This window comes from Magallana gigas, chromosome 1 (assembly GCF_963853765.1).
Source record: "Magallana gigas chromosome 1, xbMagGiga1.1, whole genome shotgun sequence".
In the NCBI taxonomy this organism is placed as follows: Eukaryota; Metazoa; Mollusca; class Bivalvia; order Ostreida; family Ostreidae; genus Magallana; species Magallana gigas.
The window spans coordinates 68,226,429-68,243,394 of record NC_088853.1 but is presented as its reverse complement, the minus strand read 5'-3'; the positions used below and the strand labels follow the sequence as shown (position 1 = coordinate 68,243,394).

At 32.9% G+C, this 16,966-nt stretch overlaps 1 protein-coding gene across 1 annotated transcript; it reads left to right on the top strand.

Moving 5' to 3' along the window:
• The first annotated feature begins 652 nt into the window (after positions 1 to 652).
• LOC105319647 (uncharacterized) lies at positions 653 to 16,966 on the top strand. The gene is made up of 13 exons (XM_034462763.2): positions 653 to 793; positions 4,017 to 4,078; positions 5,879 to 5,935; positions 8,149 to 8,203; positions 8,863 to 8,954; positions 9,891 to 10,004; positions 10,428 to 10,581; positions 11,224 to 11,276; positions 12,450 to 12,576; positions 12,987 to 13,072; positions 13,245 to 13,358; positions 14,210 to 14,311; positions 15,066 to 16,966. Exons 1-13 carry the CDS (start codon positions 745 to 747, stop codon positions 15,195 to 15,197), a joined length of 1,197 nt encoding a protein of 398 aa, XP_034318654.2. The 5' UTR covers positions 653 to 744; the 3' UTR covers positions 15,198 to 16,966.

Here is a 16,966-nt window from a genome sequence, read left to right as displayed (position 1 = left end):
AAATGTAATGTTTTTATATTTTTTAAAATAATTTTAAAATATTTTTTTATTCATTTGTATCAATTAAAATAAACTATATATGATTTTGTTATATGATAGGAAGTTATAATATGAAACCTAAGGATTTTTTTCAGTTCAAATTTAAAATAAAAATCGGAAAGTTATATATTCCTGTGGGAAAGAATTTTCTGCAAGTGTAAGAATGATATACTAGTATTTCCTACAGGGGAATATCTTGAAGGCGCCATTTAATCAATTCCTAATAGAATATCATATAAACGATATATATTTTCAGTAAAAGCATACATTTTACTTTTCGTATGAAACACTTTAATCGCGCATTTTAATTAGAGCTCTCTCTCTCTCTCTCTCTCTCTCTCTCTCTCTCTCTCTCTCTCTCTCTCTCTCTCTCTCTCTCTCTCTCTCTCTCTCTCTCTCTCTCAGATATTTTTTTCCTGTTAGACTTGACAGGTAACGTGCGATCATGCAAGGGTTTGAGGTCCATTCCGTTTACCTAAAGGGGGAACGAAAAACCCAGGGCTCGCGATTTTTTTTTGGGGGGGGGGTCTTTTTTTTTTTAGATTATTATTTATTTGTTTGTTTTGCTTGCAATTGCACTTGATTTGATAAATAAAAAGAAAAAGAAAAGAAAAATCTCGATACCCCGAAATCTTAGATCCCTCCCTAGGAAAAAATCACGTGACACGATCACATGATCTTCAGTAAACTTTTTTTCAAACAAAAATGGCGACCTCGGATGAACGTGGAAAACCCAGGGTACTAGTATTAGGCGGTAAGTCTTTTATCGAACCGTGTATTTCAAACTGTTTAATCAGACCGACTGTTTTACAACAGGCGGAGCTCTCTCTTTGAATATATTATAAGAATTGACATCAGCGTTATCCGATAATTGTTTTATTACAAGTAGTGAAAAGTGTTTTGCATGGGATAACAATCTAACGGAAACTAATGGCCTGACTGGCATGCAGCTTGTTCAGTGTCACCACTTGTAATTTTGTTCGTCAGGAAATCCGGAATGATGATAAATAGTAGGATGTTTAATACGTCGGTAGAAAGTGGCTTTTAAATTAAACGATTGTATCATTATCATCCAACAAGTAATTTTTAAAAGGCCAAAAAGGGGAAAACGTGTTAATGGATCATCTCACTACACAACCCCCCTCCCCCCATTTCAAACAATAACAAACATGGGAAAGTTTTGGAGAAAGAGAGAGAGAGGATTACCTAAAAATTTTATTTAATGTTTGCCATTTACCCTTGCAAAAAATCACCCATATATATAAATCAGATTTTGAAACATTTTTAATTGACAGTAATTCCACATACAATCTCTTATTATACCCCCCCCCCCCCAAAAAAAAAATAAGATTAATGAAATTTAAACAAAACAGACCAAACAAAAGAAGCAAGAGATATGGAGTTTGTGACACTGGTTATGATAAACTTGATGGAACTATTCAGAAGGAAGTGGAGAGAATGTTGATTTTACTGGTGAAAATTTTCATGATAAAAAGTCACGGAGAAGGAAATGTTCCATCTGTTCTGATGTACATGTACATAGTGCACTATATGTATACTATTCTTTCTGTAAAATATACGTGTATAGACTATAGAACATAGTTTTCATTGAAAGGATATATTTATTGTTCTTTCTATCTAAAACTTATATAATAGGTATTTACTCTAATAATCTCCGGTCATGATAAATGATAATCTTAATGAGATTTGTTGAGACTGAAAATTTTGACAGGACGTCTCTTCCGACATATGCCAAAATTTTTTAATCTTGCTGAATCTCGCTGAGATTAGATTTAACTAAAAGGAAAGATAAGATGTACAAAATGTACAACATTCACATTTTGAGATCAGCAATTAATCTTCAGAAGAGGGCTGGTTTGAACTTACAACAATGTCTTCGAACAGACAAAATCTTTGATTGAAAAACATTCCTAATCTGAAACTTGTACAAAAAAAAAGATAATTGTATTTAAGAGTGGTTTGAATCTGCATTTGAATTACACACCACTTTTAAATCAGCTGTTAAGTATAGCAGAGCCTCAAGACAATGTCTTCCCTACTTCAGATTATAAGAGGATTACATGCCAGGGAATTAAAGCAGAATTTAAAAATTTTAATGAGGGATGAAGCTCTGCGTAGTGAATAGATGTTTGATTGTTCTGGTTTGTCTATTGTAAGGTCTGGGTAAAGTTTGAATGTGTGTATGTGTTCACGAACAGACATTTTAAAAAGTGGGGGGGGGGGGGGGCAGACTTATCCAAAAAATCTTGACAAGGAAAAAAAAAAAAAAAGGGAAAAAGGATATTTTCCAAAATTCTGAAAATCCTAATGGGGAGGGGGATAGTACCGGTATACCTTTAACTTCAATTTCACTGATTATTTCCTTATTTTCAATTCAATTTTTTACATGGTCCCATAAAAGTGGAAAGTGGGGGGGGGGGGGGAAGCAAATCCATGTTCATTCAATTTTTTGTTTGTAAATTTAAGAAAAATCTTTGCTGCCCCCCCCGATGCTACGTGCCTGACAAACTTGTCATTGTATAAAGATATGTCTGGAGATGAATGGTACAAATATGCTGAGTTTATGGTATATTTATAGGGTAAAATGGATAATTTGGTAGGACCCTTGTATTAAATTGATAGACAGATGGATGATTAAAGAATGAATGAAGAAATAAATGAACCATAATGACTGATGAGTAAAAAATGCATGCTGATTTGAGTGTATTGTCCATTTGATTAATAATAAAAATGGAATGAATTGATAAAGGAAAACAGGAAGAATGAATGAAGATAGTATACATATATATCATGGTTGCCATTCATTTGGTTATTGAAATAAAATTAGAAATTTATTGTTAGATCAAGCATGTCAGTTGTCGATTAATGAGTTACAAAATAAATGATGGAACAATTAAAAGTGCAGGATGCTTATAATAAAGTTAATGTACTCTTTGGAATGCTCTATTGAGTGTAAATGACTGCATGCTTGATTTCATTGATTCAGTCAAAATATTCGATCTAGACAAAGAGTAAAAACTTAAGGAAGAAAATCCTCTCTAATCAGCCTTTTATCTGTAGTGCAGTCAATTGTGTTTATCTTTTATCTAAGCACTAAAGTGGTACTTGATGTACAGTAACAGTTTGAGGAAATTATAAAGAGTTGTCAATGACATCCAGGTCGTAATACCCCCCCCCCCCCCCCCCCCACCACCAACCTATTGTCATCTCAGTCATGTTCATAATAACCCCCCTTCCCCCCTCAAGCTATATTTCCTAAACTAAGTTCTTTCCTATTGATATTAAGGCTGATGAGAGAAGAGACCTAATATATTGATACATTATCATGATTATAAATGCGAATTATGAGTAATCAGCTTTTAATAAGTAATTGAATGAGTAAACAAAAAAATCAAGAATAGCTCTTGTTAGTGAGAAATATTGAAGACCACATTGGTAATCTGGGAATGTTTTAATGATTGTAAATTGTATGCAGGGAAATATTTGCCCGCGTTTTATTTTTGCCCATTTCCCCTCATTATCAGCCGGCGAATTTAAGACTGAGCGAATACCAATGTCTCAGTTATCTCTCCTTAAAAACAAAATGTTCTAGGTAGATTCAAGAGGGGGCGGAATTGTTCGCTACCAAAGAAGGGCGAAAGTAAGAGCGGGCCTGGTAAAAAAAGGCCCGTATGTCGTATATTGTAGTTATGAAAAGTTACTAAGTTCAGCGCATGTACTGTAAATGATGCATGTCCAAACTACTTGCCAAAATAATATTCTCCTTAATGTTGGTGCAAGTTATTCAATACCAAGATAATGTAAAGATACATCAATGCAAACAATTATTTTTTTTTATATCTCTTCAACTTTAGCTTTAATAATGCATAATCATACATTTTAAATACATTGCACTACTTTGATTATATTTCGATGCTTGCCGCTACCTTACAAACTTTCGTTGTTTTATTTTTCAGGTACCGGGTTCATCGGTCGTAATCTTGTGACCTACTTAGTGCAGAATGACCTAGTTTCAAAGGTACATACTGTTAGCACTGTATTGTCACCGGATGAGTGGTAGTTTACACAAATGTAGCAGTGTTTTGGGGCAAAAACTTGACTTTTTGATAATTCAGTAATTTTCTACTCTGTTGCCCAAATTTATAATCAGATAATGTAAGAAAAAAAAACATTTATGAAAAAAGTTTCAGATCACCTTAATATTAGGACTAGGTTTATATTTATTGTTGTACTAAGTAAATTTAGTTTACAGAATAAGGAAAAAGTGCAGTGTATGTGTCATTGTATATGTGAGGGGTACGAACAGCATTCTAAAGTGAGACAAATGGTAAACTTCATGCACAGATCTAAAGGAGGGGGGGGGGTCTTCAAAATTCAAATTTCTTTAAATTAAATTATGAAACTACCAAAAATATGCCTTGGACCCCTCTTGGCAAACTCAACCGTTGGACACCCCTCCCCCCTTCCCCAATGGATAAATTTTCTGGATCTGCTCATGAACCTGAATCATTTACACTGTCAAGATTGTACTGTATTAATGTATCAGATTGCTGCACAGCAGAACATGATTATACGCTAGCATGTAGTTTTTTGTAAATAAACATGTCGCACTTTTTGTGTGCATATATATATATACTAGCTAGACAACCATACAGACTATTGATTTATTGACTATTCATTCACTGATAGACATCTATGAATATACATGTCTTATTGTACGTGTCCCCCAAGGAGAATCGCTGTGACAGATAGCCAGAATAACAATGGAGGAAAGATTTGTTATTTACATTGTGTATATGACATTGCCTCTACCTGTTAGTTATAACAGTGATCAAGATGACATTAAGTCCTCAATAAAGGCAAAGAATTATAACTAAAGTCATCAATGAGAGGGTCTTTTTACAGTGTTTTTTCTCCTTTGCTTTTTGGTCCTTGGTATCAGTTGATATATATCTGTTGATAACCTGTGCTTCAATTTTCATTTTATTTGTTTTCCATGTCGTTGATTTTTATTTGATTTTTAAAAAAAATAATTACTGTTGATTTTGGCTGTGATAATAATTTCCAGGCACCATCATATGTGGTATTTTACATTTAAACCACTCAAGTCGAAATATGATTCATATATCTGCTCTAATATGTCTTTTAAATTGAAAAACATGGCATTAGAGATAGTTCATAACTAAATACATGTACTGATGATAGCATTGTGAGCAATACTCTAATGCACAGTGTTAATAACATCTTGAACTTTAAATTTTTGGTTTTTAAACTAATTGCATAGAAAGATAAAGCATATCTCTGCTCCTAGTGAATGCTAGCTTTCTTCATTTCTGTTCATTGAGTTTTGTATTGATGTCAAGTTACTGTAGATTCCTAATTAAACATGAAAAATTAATATGTGCGTAAAATTGCGAAAAAAAACATCCTGTTTATTTTAAAATCTCACTTTTGTTTTCCAGACAGATGTAAACTTTATGAAAATATGATAAACATTCGCAAATTTATTCTATTGATTGGTAGAATCACAGAAATAAGTACTCGCATAAAATAAGGAATCTACTGTACAGTAGATATTAACAGATTTTATCTCTATATGCGTAAAATTGCGAAAAAAAACATCCTGTTTATTTTAAAATCTCACTTTTGTTTTCCAGACAGATGTAAACTTTATGAAAATATGATAAACATTCGCAAATTTATTCTATTGATTGGTAGAATCACAGAAATAAGTACTCGCATAAAATAAGGAATCTACTGTACAGTAGATATTAACAGATTTTATCTCTAATTTCATGTTGGTGTATTTATTTTACAGGTTCGGGTGGCAGACAAGGTCCCTCCAGCTCTAGCCTGGCTGAATCAAAAACACAAAGTAAGGTTTAATGGTCAGATGCCTACTGGGTAAAGATTATTATTTATTCTCTAAAATTAAATGTAGATACATGTAACTCAATGCTGGTTGAAACATGCTACATTGTATTTGATCAGTTCAAAATTTCATTAAAAACATGTTGCCTATATGAAATCAATCCGCTAGACATTACCTTTGAACTTTGTAAATTTGACCTTAGGATTTATTAGGTCTTTCCACCTTTCAGGTGAAAGACCTTTTGTTTTTCTTATGTTTTTTATTATTTTTTTTCTTCTCTTTTTTTCCAGGGACAGCTTTTTTGTTTCAAGAGATATTGAAACAATTTTTTCTTTATGTTATTGGCCATTAAAAGTTATGGTACAAAATGACCCTTTGCTTGATAACTCCCAGAACTTACAAAGTTATTGCCCTTGTGTACGAAAAGCTTGTTATCGCTACTCCTCTGAAACCATAAGAGATAGATACTTAAAACTTTTACCAATGTCTTCAGTACACCTAGAGGGTTCTTCAATCTACTAATACCGAATGGATCCGAGACCCCCTTCTATCAGTTATTGCCCCTGAAAGTATTTGAATTTCCATAAAACCACTTCCAACTTTTTTATTATTTATCATAGAGACTTCGGACCACTTGGGATGGAAGCGTCTACCTTGGCCGAACAAAATAACATAAAGGTTAAAGGTCAAGGTCATTTAGAAATCTGTTAATTAATGAGTTTTTAGATCTCTTTTGTTAAGGGTGGTAGAGAAAAAAACTTTTTCATGGATGTATTAGGACATCTGAAGACATTTTATAATATAGCCCTTCGGCTCATACCTTTGAATAAACACAAAGTTATTGCCCCATTTGTACGAAATGTTTGTTATCGCTACTCCTCTGAAACCATAAGAGATAGAGACTTGAAACTTTTACCAATGTCTTCAGTACACATAGACGGTTCTTCAATCTATGCATACCGAAAGGATCTGAGGTCCACATCTAGAAATTATTGCCCCTGAAAGTATTTACATTTCCATAAAATCACTTCAAACTTTTTTATTACTTATCATAGAGACTTCGGACCACTTGGGATGGAAGCATCTACCTTGGCCAAACAAAATAACATGAAGGTCAAAGGTCAAGGTCATTTGAAACTCTCTTAATTAATGAGTTTTTGTATCTCTTTTGTTTAGGATGGTAGAGAAAAACTTTTTCATGGATGTAGTAGGACATCTTAAGACATTTCAAAATATAACCCTTTGACCCTTACCATGTAACAATTATAGAGTTATTGCCCCTATTGTACAAAATGCTTGTTATCGCAACTCCTCATTAACCATTAGAGATAGAGACTTGAAACTTTTACTAATGTATTCAGTATACTTAGACGCTTCTCCAATCTATTCATACCGACAGGGTCGAAAGTCCCTTTCTAGCAGTTATTGCCCCTGAAGGTTTTGAACATTCAATAAAGAAACACAAATAACTTTTGAATCAATAATCATAGATACATCGGACCATTTGGTATTGAAGCGTCTACCTTGTCAGATGAAAATGACATGAAGGTCAAAGGTCAAGGTCAAGCATTAAAAAATTGCAAACTTAATCGTTTGACACTTTTTTTATGAAGTAACGCAGAAAAAATAATTTATTCTATTGAAGCAATCTTATTTCAAACATAGAAAACAATGAGGTGGAAAGACCTCTAATTGTTCGAGAACAATTAGTCTACTAGTTTTTACATGTAATTTTTATGCCCCACTTCGAAGAAGGGAGGACATATTGTTTTGCTGCTGTCTGTCTGTGTGTTTAATATACAGATTTATCAAATAAATATCTAGGTTAAGTTTGAGTACAATCGAGCAAATTTTGACAGAGTTATGCCCCTTGGACTTCGAAAAATTTCAATTGTTTGCATTTTCCATTCATTTTTCTTTGCAGTGGTTGCACCTTCAGTACTGACATAAAATTTGGTGTACAGATTTATCTTTATGAATATCTAGGTCAAGTTTGATTTTGGGTACAATCAAGCAAGTTTTGACAGAGTTATGCTCCTTGGACTTCAATTCCAATTATTTGCAGTTTCCTTTCATTTTTTTCACAGCAGTCTTTAAGGGAGGAGAGCATGAGTGTTTCACAAACATCTCTTGTTTGAACACAATTCTACTTGTTCGTAGCTTTTAAAATTGATTGTTTTTTTTTAATCTCTCTTTTATATATTTTTATTTTCCAGGATATATTTACAAATCCATTGGTGGAGTTTAAACAGTCCAACCTAATAAATCCAGGTATATAAACACATGGTTACCTCATTATTCTGATACTGTAAAACAGGTTAAATGTGGCAGAAGAAAGAACTCACTGTTTGCTTCAAATTGAGCAAACACTGGTCAATTGAATTTGCAAATAGAAAAAAAAAAAAAAAAAAAAATTGTTAGTGTAGATTTACATTCTCTATTAAGGTGGTCTGGGAATCTGTTGATATTGATGTGGATTAAAGTACATTATAATTAGAATACTTTCACCGGTTTAGAATTTTCAAATTTTACCATATTTAACCAAAAAGTACGTTTAAAGATTTTTTGGAAATGTAAAAATATTAAACTCCCATGCGGGATTTGAACTCATGACTTAAAGATTTGTAGTGAACCCTCTAACCCACTGTGCTACGCTGTTCGGTGACAATTCTGGGAAAGAAAATATTTTTGAAATTACACTTGATTTTATTGTTTGTTTTCGATAAATAGTATGTCACAATATGGATGTCCGCCTTAAAGAAATTTCCTCGATTTGCTCCGACGTAATTTTGTGAGTTATCTTCAGGAGCATTAATTTTGATAGTAACATGTAATAATCATTGGGCAAAACTGATTAACTTAACATTAACATATTTTGTGAGATGGGGATGATTTGCAATGTTAAACCAACTTTTTGAAATGTTTAACAGCGTCTGTAGCCGGGGCCTTCACAGATCCAGAGGGGGAATATGACCTGGTTGTTAATCTCGCTGCTGAAACAAAATACGGACAGTCCGATGCTGTAAGTATTAAAAAAACCAACATCTCACCAACTGTATTCTAAGAATTTCTCTTTTAGAAGTATTTAGATTTTAAGTATCACTGTCAAATAATATTTTGAACCCTACAAAAATTGAACCTGAATCATATTGGTTCAAAGTATTATGCAATATTTTGAACCAGGGTTCAATATTTGTAGAGTTTACATAAGGAATAAGGAATCATTCTTTGAGTATTATGAGGTGATAATTTTGGTCGGGGCGTGATCAAATCCAATAAAGCCTGAAGGACTTTATGATAGATTTGATCACGCCCAAACCAAAATTATCTCCTCATAATATTCAAAGAATGAGTCCTTATTACTTATATTTATATAATTTTAAACCATCGTACGATTAAATATTTAAATATAAATAAGCAAACCCCGCTGGCACCTCAATTTGGCTTTATGAGTTATATACATGTAGTACAAAATCGATACGTAGTGTTATCACAGGCAAAGACACTGGAAAATGTAAATATATATTGATATGTGACACCAGTAGTGTGGCTAATGTATGCATAGGATTTATCAGATACTTTTTACAAACTTCATACAAGGATGCTTTATATGAGAGTACTTCAACTAAGGCATTATTTCCTGACTTTGACCTTGCTTATAACCTTCACTTCACTGTTCCTAATTGTGTGAATACTGTTTTATTTGAAAGTTCTAAATTGTTCAGGGTGTTTATATATTTTTGTCATCGAAGTTTGCACAGGGATTCATTTTCTTGAAATCAATTCACAGTGAATTGATCTCACCAATGAATTACCATGCAAACTTTGAAACAGTAACATGATAACATTTGATTTTTTTGAATATATATGTACACTAATTCTTTTATCTTCCATAGTTGTCATGAAGAGAATGTATTTTAATTCAAATATATCTGACATTTTGATTACATTCCTGCAGGTTTATCAAGAAGGGACAGTCAACCTCAGCATGAACTGTGCTCGGGAGGCAGCGATGCATAACGTGAGGATGTTTGTGGAGCTATCTACGGGGCAGGTGTACGCGGCGGATAAGGTACTGGGAAACACAGGATTGTGTTATTTCTCACATTGCATTATATTATAAACTGTGTATCATCATCAAAAATACTTTTCTCCCTATACAAATTTATTGATCAAGCCGATAAGGAACAGAGGGCATCACCTTCAAAATACTTGATCGTTGCACCCCTCATGCTTCATCCTGCATTGAAACTTATGCATCACTTTTAATTTCTGAATGGTGGATTGACATCTACTACATCTTTGAAGCTGCAAACAAATTCAGTTAAAATTACTGGTCAGCCACAAGTTCCTGGGATATTTCTTACAAGCATAATGATAATGTTTGCATTTTTATGACATACCCTATTATATACCATTATAGAATTATTGGGTGAAAGTGATACATGTAAGTGGAATCCATTAGTGATTAATGTTTTTTATTGTTTGTTTTTAGAAATTAGCTCAGGAGGACAGTAAGATAGACCCATGGACCATGCTGGCAAAACACAAAATGGAAGTAGAGAGACAGCTCAGGAATCTCACCGATCTCAATTATCTCGTGCTCAGACCCGCCACTGTGTATGGCCTTGGGGATAAAAACGGACTCGGTGAGATGTCTCAAGATAAAGTTACTTGTGAATTGGCTTTAACTTACGCATTTGATTATCTTGGTTAGAAAGGTATATAGTATTGCGTATTTGGGTGTGTCAAAATGTATTGTATATAATTTACTTGCAAAACAACTGATTCTAAATAAAAGACTAATTAAAATGAGATATGCATGATATCTCCATAGTAATGTATAAGATGAGATATTTACCTCATAGCATTTCACTAGATATGAGATAACTACTAATTATAATTGAAGAGGTGATTAATTTCTTAAGATGCTGATACTTGTATCATGATTTAGTGAAGTAATTAGTGATCTAGAATGATAAGATCTATTAATAAATAAAATTGAATGGCTATTGAAGCGACATGGGTTTCAAAGGATTAAAATAAATCAATCTGGAGGTACATGTACTAGTAAGATATTAATATATATTGACAGGAAATATTTTTCTTTTTCTTTCCATCATTATACAGATTCATGCCCTCACAATACATGTTGTGATAAATTTTCATCTCATTATATTTTATTTCACAAATGTACAAAAATAGATTCTATACGTTTTATTTTAATTCCCTGCGCTCATTATGAAGATCACCATGAGGATATAAGATGGTTTCCTTCTTTCTATTTATAGCACCGCGCCTGATCATCGGGGCTATCTATAAATACACCAGGCAAAAAATGAAGGTAAGAAACCAATGAATGCTGAGTGAGTTACAGTTAAAGGGAAGTTACTCTTATTTCAGTTATATTAGCACTTTAGTTAAAAGATTATGAAGGCATAACAATGAACACAGTTGTAGTGAGAACGACGGGGGGGGGGGGGGGGGGGGGGGGTGGTCTCCTCTCTGTAACACATTATAAAAGGATTTAGATAGAAAGATTATGAAGGTCACCAATGAACTGGTGAAAAGGGTGGGTACTCTTCTCTCAGTAACACATAATGAAGGTACGAAACCAATGAACACAGCTGTAGTGAAAAAGGGGGGGGGGGTACTCTTATTTCTTATTTACAGCCATGCTAGGCAGATTATGTCGTAGGAGAATTACAAACTGATATGGTTACTTGTATCTCTGGAAAAGATATAGGAAAACAATGAATGCCAATGTAGTAAAAAGGGGGATACTCTTCTCTCATAGATATCGGTTTATGTAGATATTAAGTAATAATTGTGTATGGGGAATTTACAGAGTGACACTTTACATGTAGCTATTACTTTTTTCTCTGTGTGTTAGATGTTTATTTTCTAAGAATTACTATCATTAATGCCTCCTCTCCAACGAATAAAATAATATCATACATGTATGTTATAAAACTGATGGAGAATAATGCATGGCAAAATCTGTATCATATTCCATATCTACCCAAGACTCCAATATCAGCCCGAGGACTGAAGGCCAGGGGCTTATATTTATCAAGGGTTGATATGGGATGTGATACAGATTTTGACCTGCATTGTTGTTTTTATAATATATTAAATAGATATCTAGTTTCATTTTCATGTGTAAAACTTATCCTTATTTATCTTAGTTTTCCTTTTCTTGAAAGTGGCATATTTTCAATATCATGTATAAAAATGTATTGTGATGTCATCTACATTGAAATATATATGTTGAGACATCATAGTTCAAATTGCAGATTAGCACCGAAAAACAAAAAAAGTAACCTTGTATTAAAAGTTCAAAGTACAAAAGGTGTTCTGGAATGACATAATATAGGGTGATGATACAGGGGATGTGATAAAGGCACGTGACTTGATCATTCCAGGGGCGCGAAAATCCTGATTTTTATAAAATAAATGATGTCGCATTTTTTCTGTCTTTATCAAAGTAATACATGCTAAAAATTGAATAATCTAGATGCTGTGGACCAAGGATCTCCAGATGAATACAGTTCATGTGTTGGACGTTTGCAGGGCGGTGTGGCATCTCTGGAACCACGGCAAGAAGGGACAGGTCTATAACGTTGTAGACAGCAATAACACCAGTAAGTCAGGGTCTATAGGGCTGTAGACAGCAATTCCACCAGTAAGTCAGGGTCTATAACATTATATACAGCAACAATACCATTAAGTCAGAGTCTATAACATTAAAGACAGCAAGAACACTACTAACTAAAGTCAAATTATATGTACTCTCCTTCGAATGATGTCTCAAGTTAACAAATAATAGCATTCAGTTTTTCAACAAAATTATGTAAATCTCATTACACAATATGTAAATCTCATTACACAATATAATTGATGAATACTTTGTCTAATATTTTATTAAATCTGATGCATGAATGTTTATTTAATAGGTGTTTCTCGTTGGAATTTGCCTGACATAGTGACATATTGACACTCTGTAAAATAATTATCATATCATAATCTTTCTGTTTATCAAAATGTTTTTCAGCTCAAGGTAAAGTCAGTGAGTTGGTGTCGGAGATTTTCAGCATCAAGTACGATTTCATGGGCACTGTTGTTTCCAATATGGCTCGGGTAAGGAATTCACTTAGATAAGATATTTTAGAACAGCTTCCATTTTCATATTTTTGACAAAGAAACATGGGCCAGCTAGACTTCAGGAATGACCTAGCATATGAAAAAGGAATCTGTAAGATGTCAGATTTTTTCTGTTGATATAAGTCATGTGTGATTTTCTGTTTTCTAGGTCAACATGACCTCAGTCGTGGAAGACATCAATGACCGCCACATGCGTCCGTGGGCTGACGCGTGTCAGAAAGACGGAATCGACAATACGCCACTAAATCCATTTCTGGACCAGGTAGGTGCCACAAAAAAAACCCACACTTTTTCAGCACATCAAAATTACTTAATAATGTGGAATCATTTTAAATTTATATATAGGGGTCAATGTTTGTGGGTAGCCAACATTTTCCTGGTTCGTTGGGACCTTATTTCGCTGGTAGTGTAATTGGGATAATTTTAATGAATATTAAACAAATGATTGTGTATAGGTTTCTTGGGATGTAAACTGGCTGGCAGCGGTTACCCATGAAAGCCAACATTGGTCCCCCACGAAAAATGATTTTTCCACAGTATTCTTTATTTCCACAGAAGTATTACACAAAAATACTTTGTTGATTTTAATCTTAATAAAATGCCTTTGAATTAAATCAGAATTAGAAAGTGGAACATACATGGTACAAGTTTCACAATTCATATTATAATGGGCTATTCTCACTGATGTAGTAAATGAAGAGTGCTGCAAATAAATTGTGCCTGCATCTTATTTTGAAAACAATGCATTTTAAGTCATTTGATATGGTTAATTCATAGAATACTGTGGTTTCATTAATATTCAAGGATATCAATTTTCGTAAATAAAGTGAAAATCACAGTTTCAAAGATATGTAAATTCATGGCCAATGACCCCATCAATAGAAAATGTTAATAGAAATTGCATTTCAATGAACATTTAATATTTTGGATCAACTTAAAAACGAAATCCACGAAAATTGGTATTCAATGAATATTGATGAAACCACAGTACTCAAATAGAAAAAAAATTACGTGAACAAAGTTAGATTGTATAAATGTTGTTTAATATATTTTTATTTATGTACATTGTAGAAAAAAATTTGTAAATAAATGCATTTTTCTCTCCAAATGTAGGAACTTTTATACAACAAGAACCTAGCCATGGACAGTTCCAAACTTATAGCCACTGGGTTCAGCTACAGTATACCACAGGTCAAAGTAGACTGTCTGAGAGAGGTGAGTAATAAATGGGTTGTGACATATCAACACAAGGTCATTAAAAGGCTATGAATCTTGGTTTATGTCTGGGTAATTGGACAGAGTTTTGCATGAGAATGCCTGACAACATTATAGAAATAGATTATTTTAATTTTATTATATATGCTTTTATATAGAAATGACGTGAAATCTATAGCGAAACGTACGCTTATAATTTACGCGCAAGTAACAACTCTTTGTGTTACCCATTGCAAGTGTGTTGCTAATGCTGAGGGTAATGAAAGATTTTACACTGAGTCTAAACCAATCAGATTTGAGAATTTAACATGAAAGTATAATAATAATTCATGTTTAACTCAATGCCTTTAGATTAAAAAAGAGCAAAATTAATGGTTTTATGTGAATTTCGCACATGCAAGTTCATTCAATATCACTGACAGAGAGGATTTAGACTGTGTTAAGTTCATTAATTTGTAAATTGAACCTGAATGGGCGATACTAAAAAGAGAACTATTTTAAAATCATTCAGGTGTTGTAAATTTGAGAGTCTTAAATACAATGGTTATTGCGTAATGTTAAACTCCCCAATTCAAAATAGAAAATAAGGTGTTAAAGAATATTCACTTGTCAATGCGATATATATATAAACATATATATTGTTTACATCTCATTGTGGTTTTTTTGTATTGATTACTATATGGGAAAAAGACAAGAAAATCAGAATTGCCACATTTGTTATTTAACTAATATTTATTTTCTTCTATAACAACAGATTTTAGATGATTACATTAAATCTGGACTTTTCCCACGGTCACTCCTATCATCAGAAATGCTTTGGAATGGAGTGGATCATGAAGAGACAGAGGAAATTCTAGCGGATCAAAATGGTTGCCCAGATTCTTAGCAGTTCTGACTTCCAGCATTTTACTCCTGTATTAGCATTCCAATATATATCAACATTATCTCATGTTTATTTACAAAATTTTATTTTATTTTTTTGCTCATTGTGTTCATAGGAAATTGAAAGTTTTGAATGGTTGAGTTCCAAGTAAGCTGGACTTAATATAAGTTTTTTTTTTATGAATTATTGTTCATGTATTGTGTATTATCTTTCTTTAAGGAAGGAAGCCACATTTTTTAAAGATTTGAACCATTTTGAAAATGGATTCATTGAAAATGCATTTACTATGAATGTTAAAGTAGTTCTCATATAGTTAATCAAAATGTTAACAGGTATGGCTGAACACAAATATCTTATATATCAATGCTCAATTATCAGGTAACTGAAATCTTTCGATTGGGTTTTACGTGAGGGAAACTTTTTTTTGAGTCAATGTAAACACCAGCTATTTTGTTAAGTAATCATTTGAATGATAAACAATCAGTATGATAGTATCAAAGGGTCCTTTCTTTGGCTTTGGTTATGTTTGCTCAATTGAGCGATGTGGCCCAGGGGCCTCTTGCTTTAATGGATGTGGGGTGAGTAATTTAACTCATACCCAATCAACATTAGATATATTTCCCCATTTCTTGCTCTTTTTGTTTTTAAGAACTAACTGAAGGAAATGAAATCAAATACACATTAGTCCTAATTTCAGTATTTCTCAATCATAGCATTCCATACATGAACACCACCACAGAACTCTATGGAGACTAAACCTACATTTAGTTTGGAAGTATAGACTAGAAGTCATGTGTTATTCTGAGCAGATCCAAAATCATAATTATTTTAACGCATTTGTGTCTCACCTTTTGTATTATCTGTATGTCTTCCTTTATCTTACAAGTCTATAAAGTTGGTCTTTGCATGGTCTTGTGGACATTTTTGATGTTAATGGTCATTTTCCTTTTCGGTTTTATACTCTATGAATCGCTACAGTATATATTGCCTTCATTTTGAGGACTGGATATAACATGCACTTTTTGTGAGACATTTTGTTCTATATACCTTTAAAGGAATTTCTATTGTTGGTTAATAACTTGCATAGTTTTTTTTTGTGGATCTCTGGTTGGATATTATGTATGATTTGTTCAAAATGCAAGTTTTTATTTAAACTCCATGTCCTTTTTTTCAATTGTGTACCCAAAGCTTTATTTGCCAGACAATCAGGAGACAAACAAATGTTAGATAAAAGTTAAGGTCAATTGACACTTTTTTAACTCACTTTCTAAGAATTAGGTGTGTACGTTGGGGTTGATCTAGTATATACATGATTGTGTGAAGCATTGAGACCATATTGGTGCATATTAATGAGGATTGTGAGTGCTTTATTAGGATATAAATTTATTAAAAGTAACTTTAAATCGGCCGATTGGATTGCTTGTAATTGATTGTTGTGAAACAATCAACAGATCACAAGTTGTTTTTATTTCATTTTACGATCGTCTTAAGAAAAACTCTTATTTATGTATAAAAAAAAGTTTTTTTCCTTATTTTCCTTACATTATGGTATGTATTCTCACTTGGTCTTCCTCTAAAAGACATCGTATGTTAGATTAGAGAGAGAGAGAGAGAGTATTCAGGCTTACCTTTATTCTATGCATATCATTGGAGATGTTTGCTTATAGCTGTTTTGTACTACTTTACAATTGTTATCTTTTTCCGACCAATTCAGTTTGCCAAATGTCATATATTTGTTATCAGTCAATCAATAAATTTGTTTTAAAACTAAA

Excerpts from the sequence above, each read along its gene's own strand:
- LOC105319647 (XM_034462763.2), top strand. The coding sequence starts at position 745 with ATGGCGACCTCGGATGAACGTGGAAAACCCAGGGTACTAGTATTAGGC. Across the intron at positions 10,582-11,223 it reads TGGGGATAAAAACGGACTCG|CACCGCGCCTGATCATCGGG; the intron begins GTGAGATGTCTC and ends TTCTATTTATAG. Across the intron at positions 14,312-15,065 it reads AAGTAGACTGTCTGAGAGAG|ATTTTAGATGATTACATTAA; the intron begins GTGAGTAATAAA and ends CTATAACAACAG.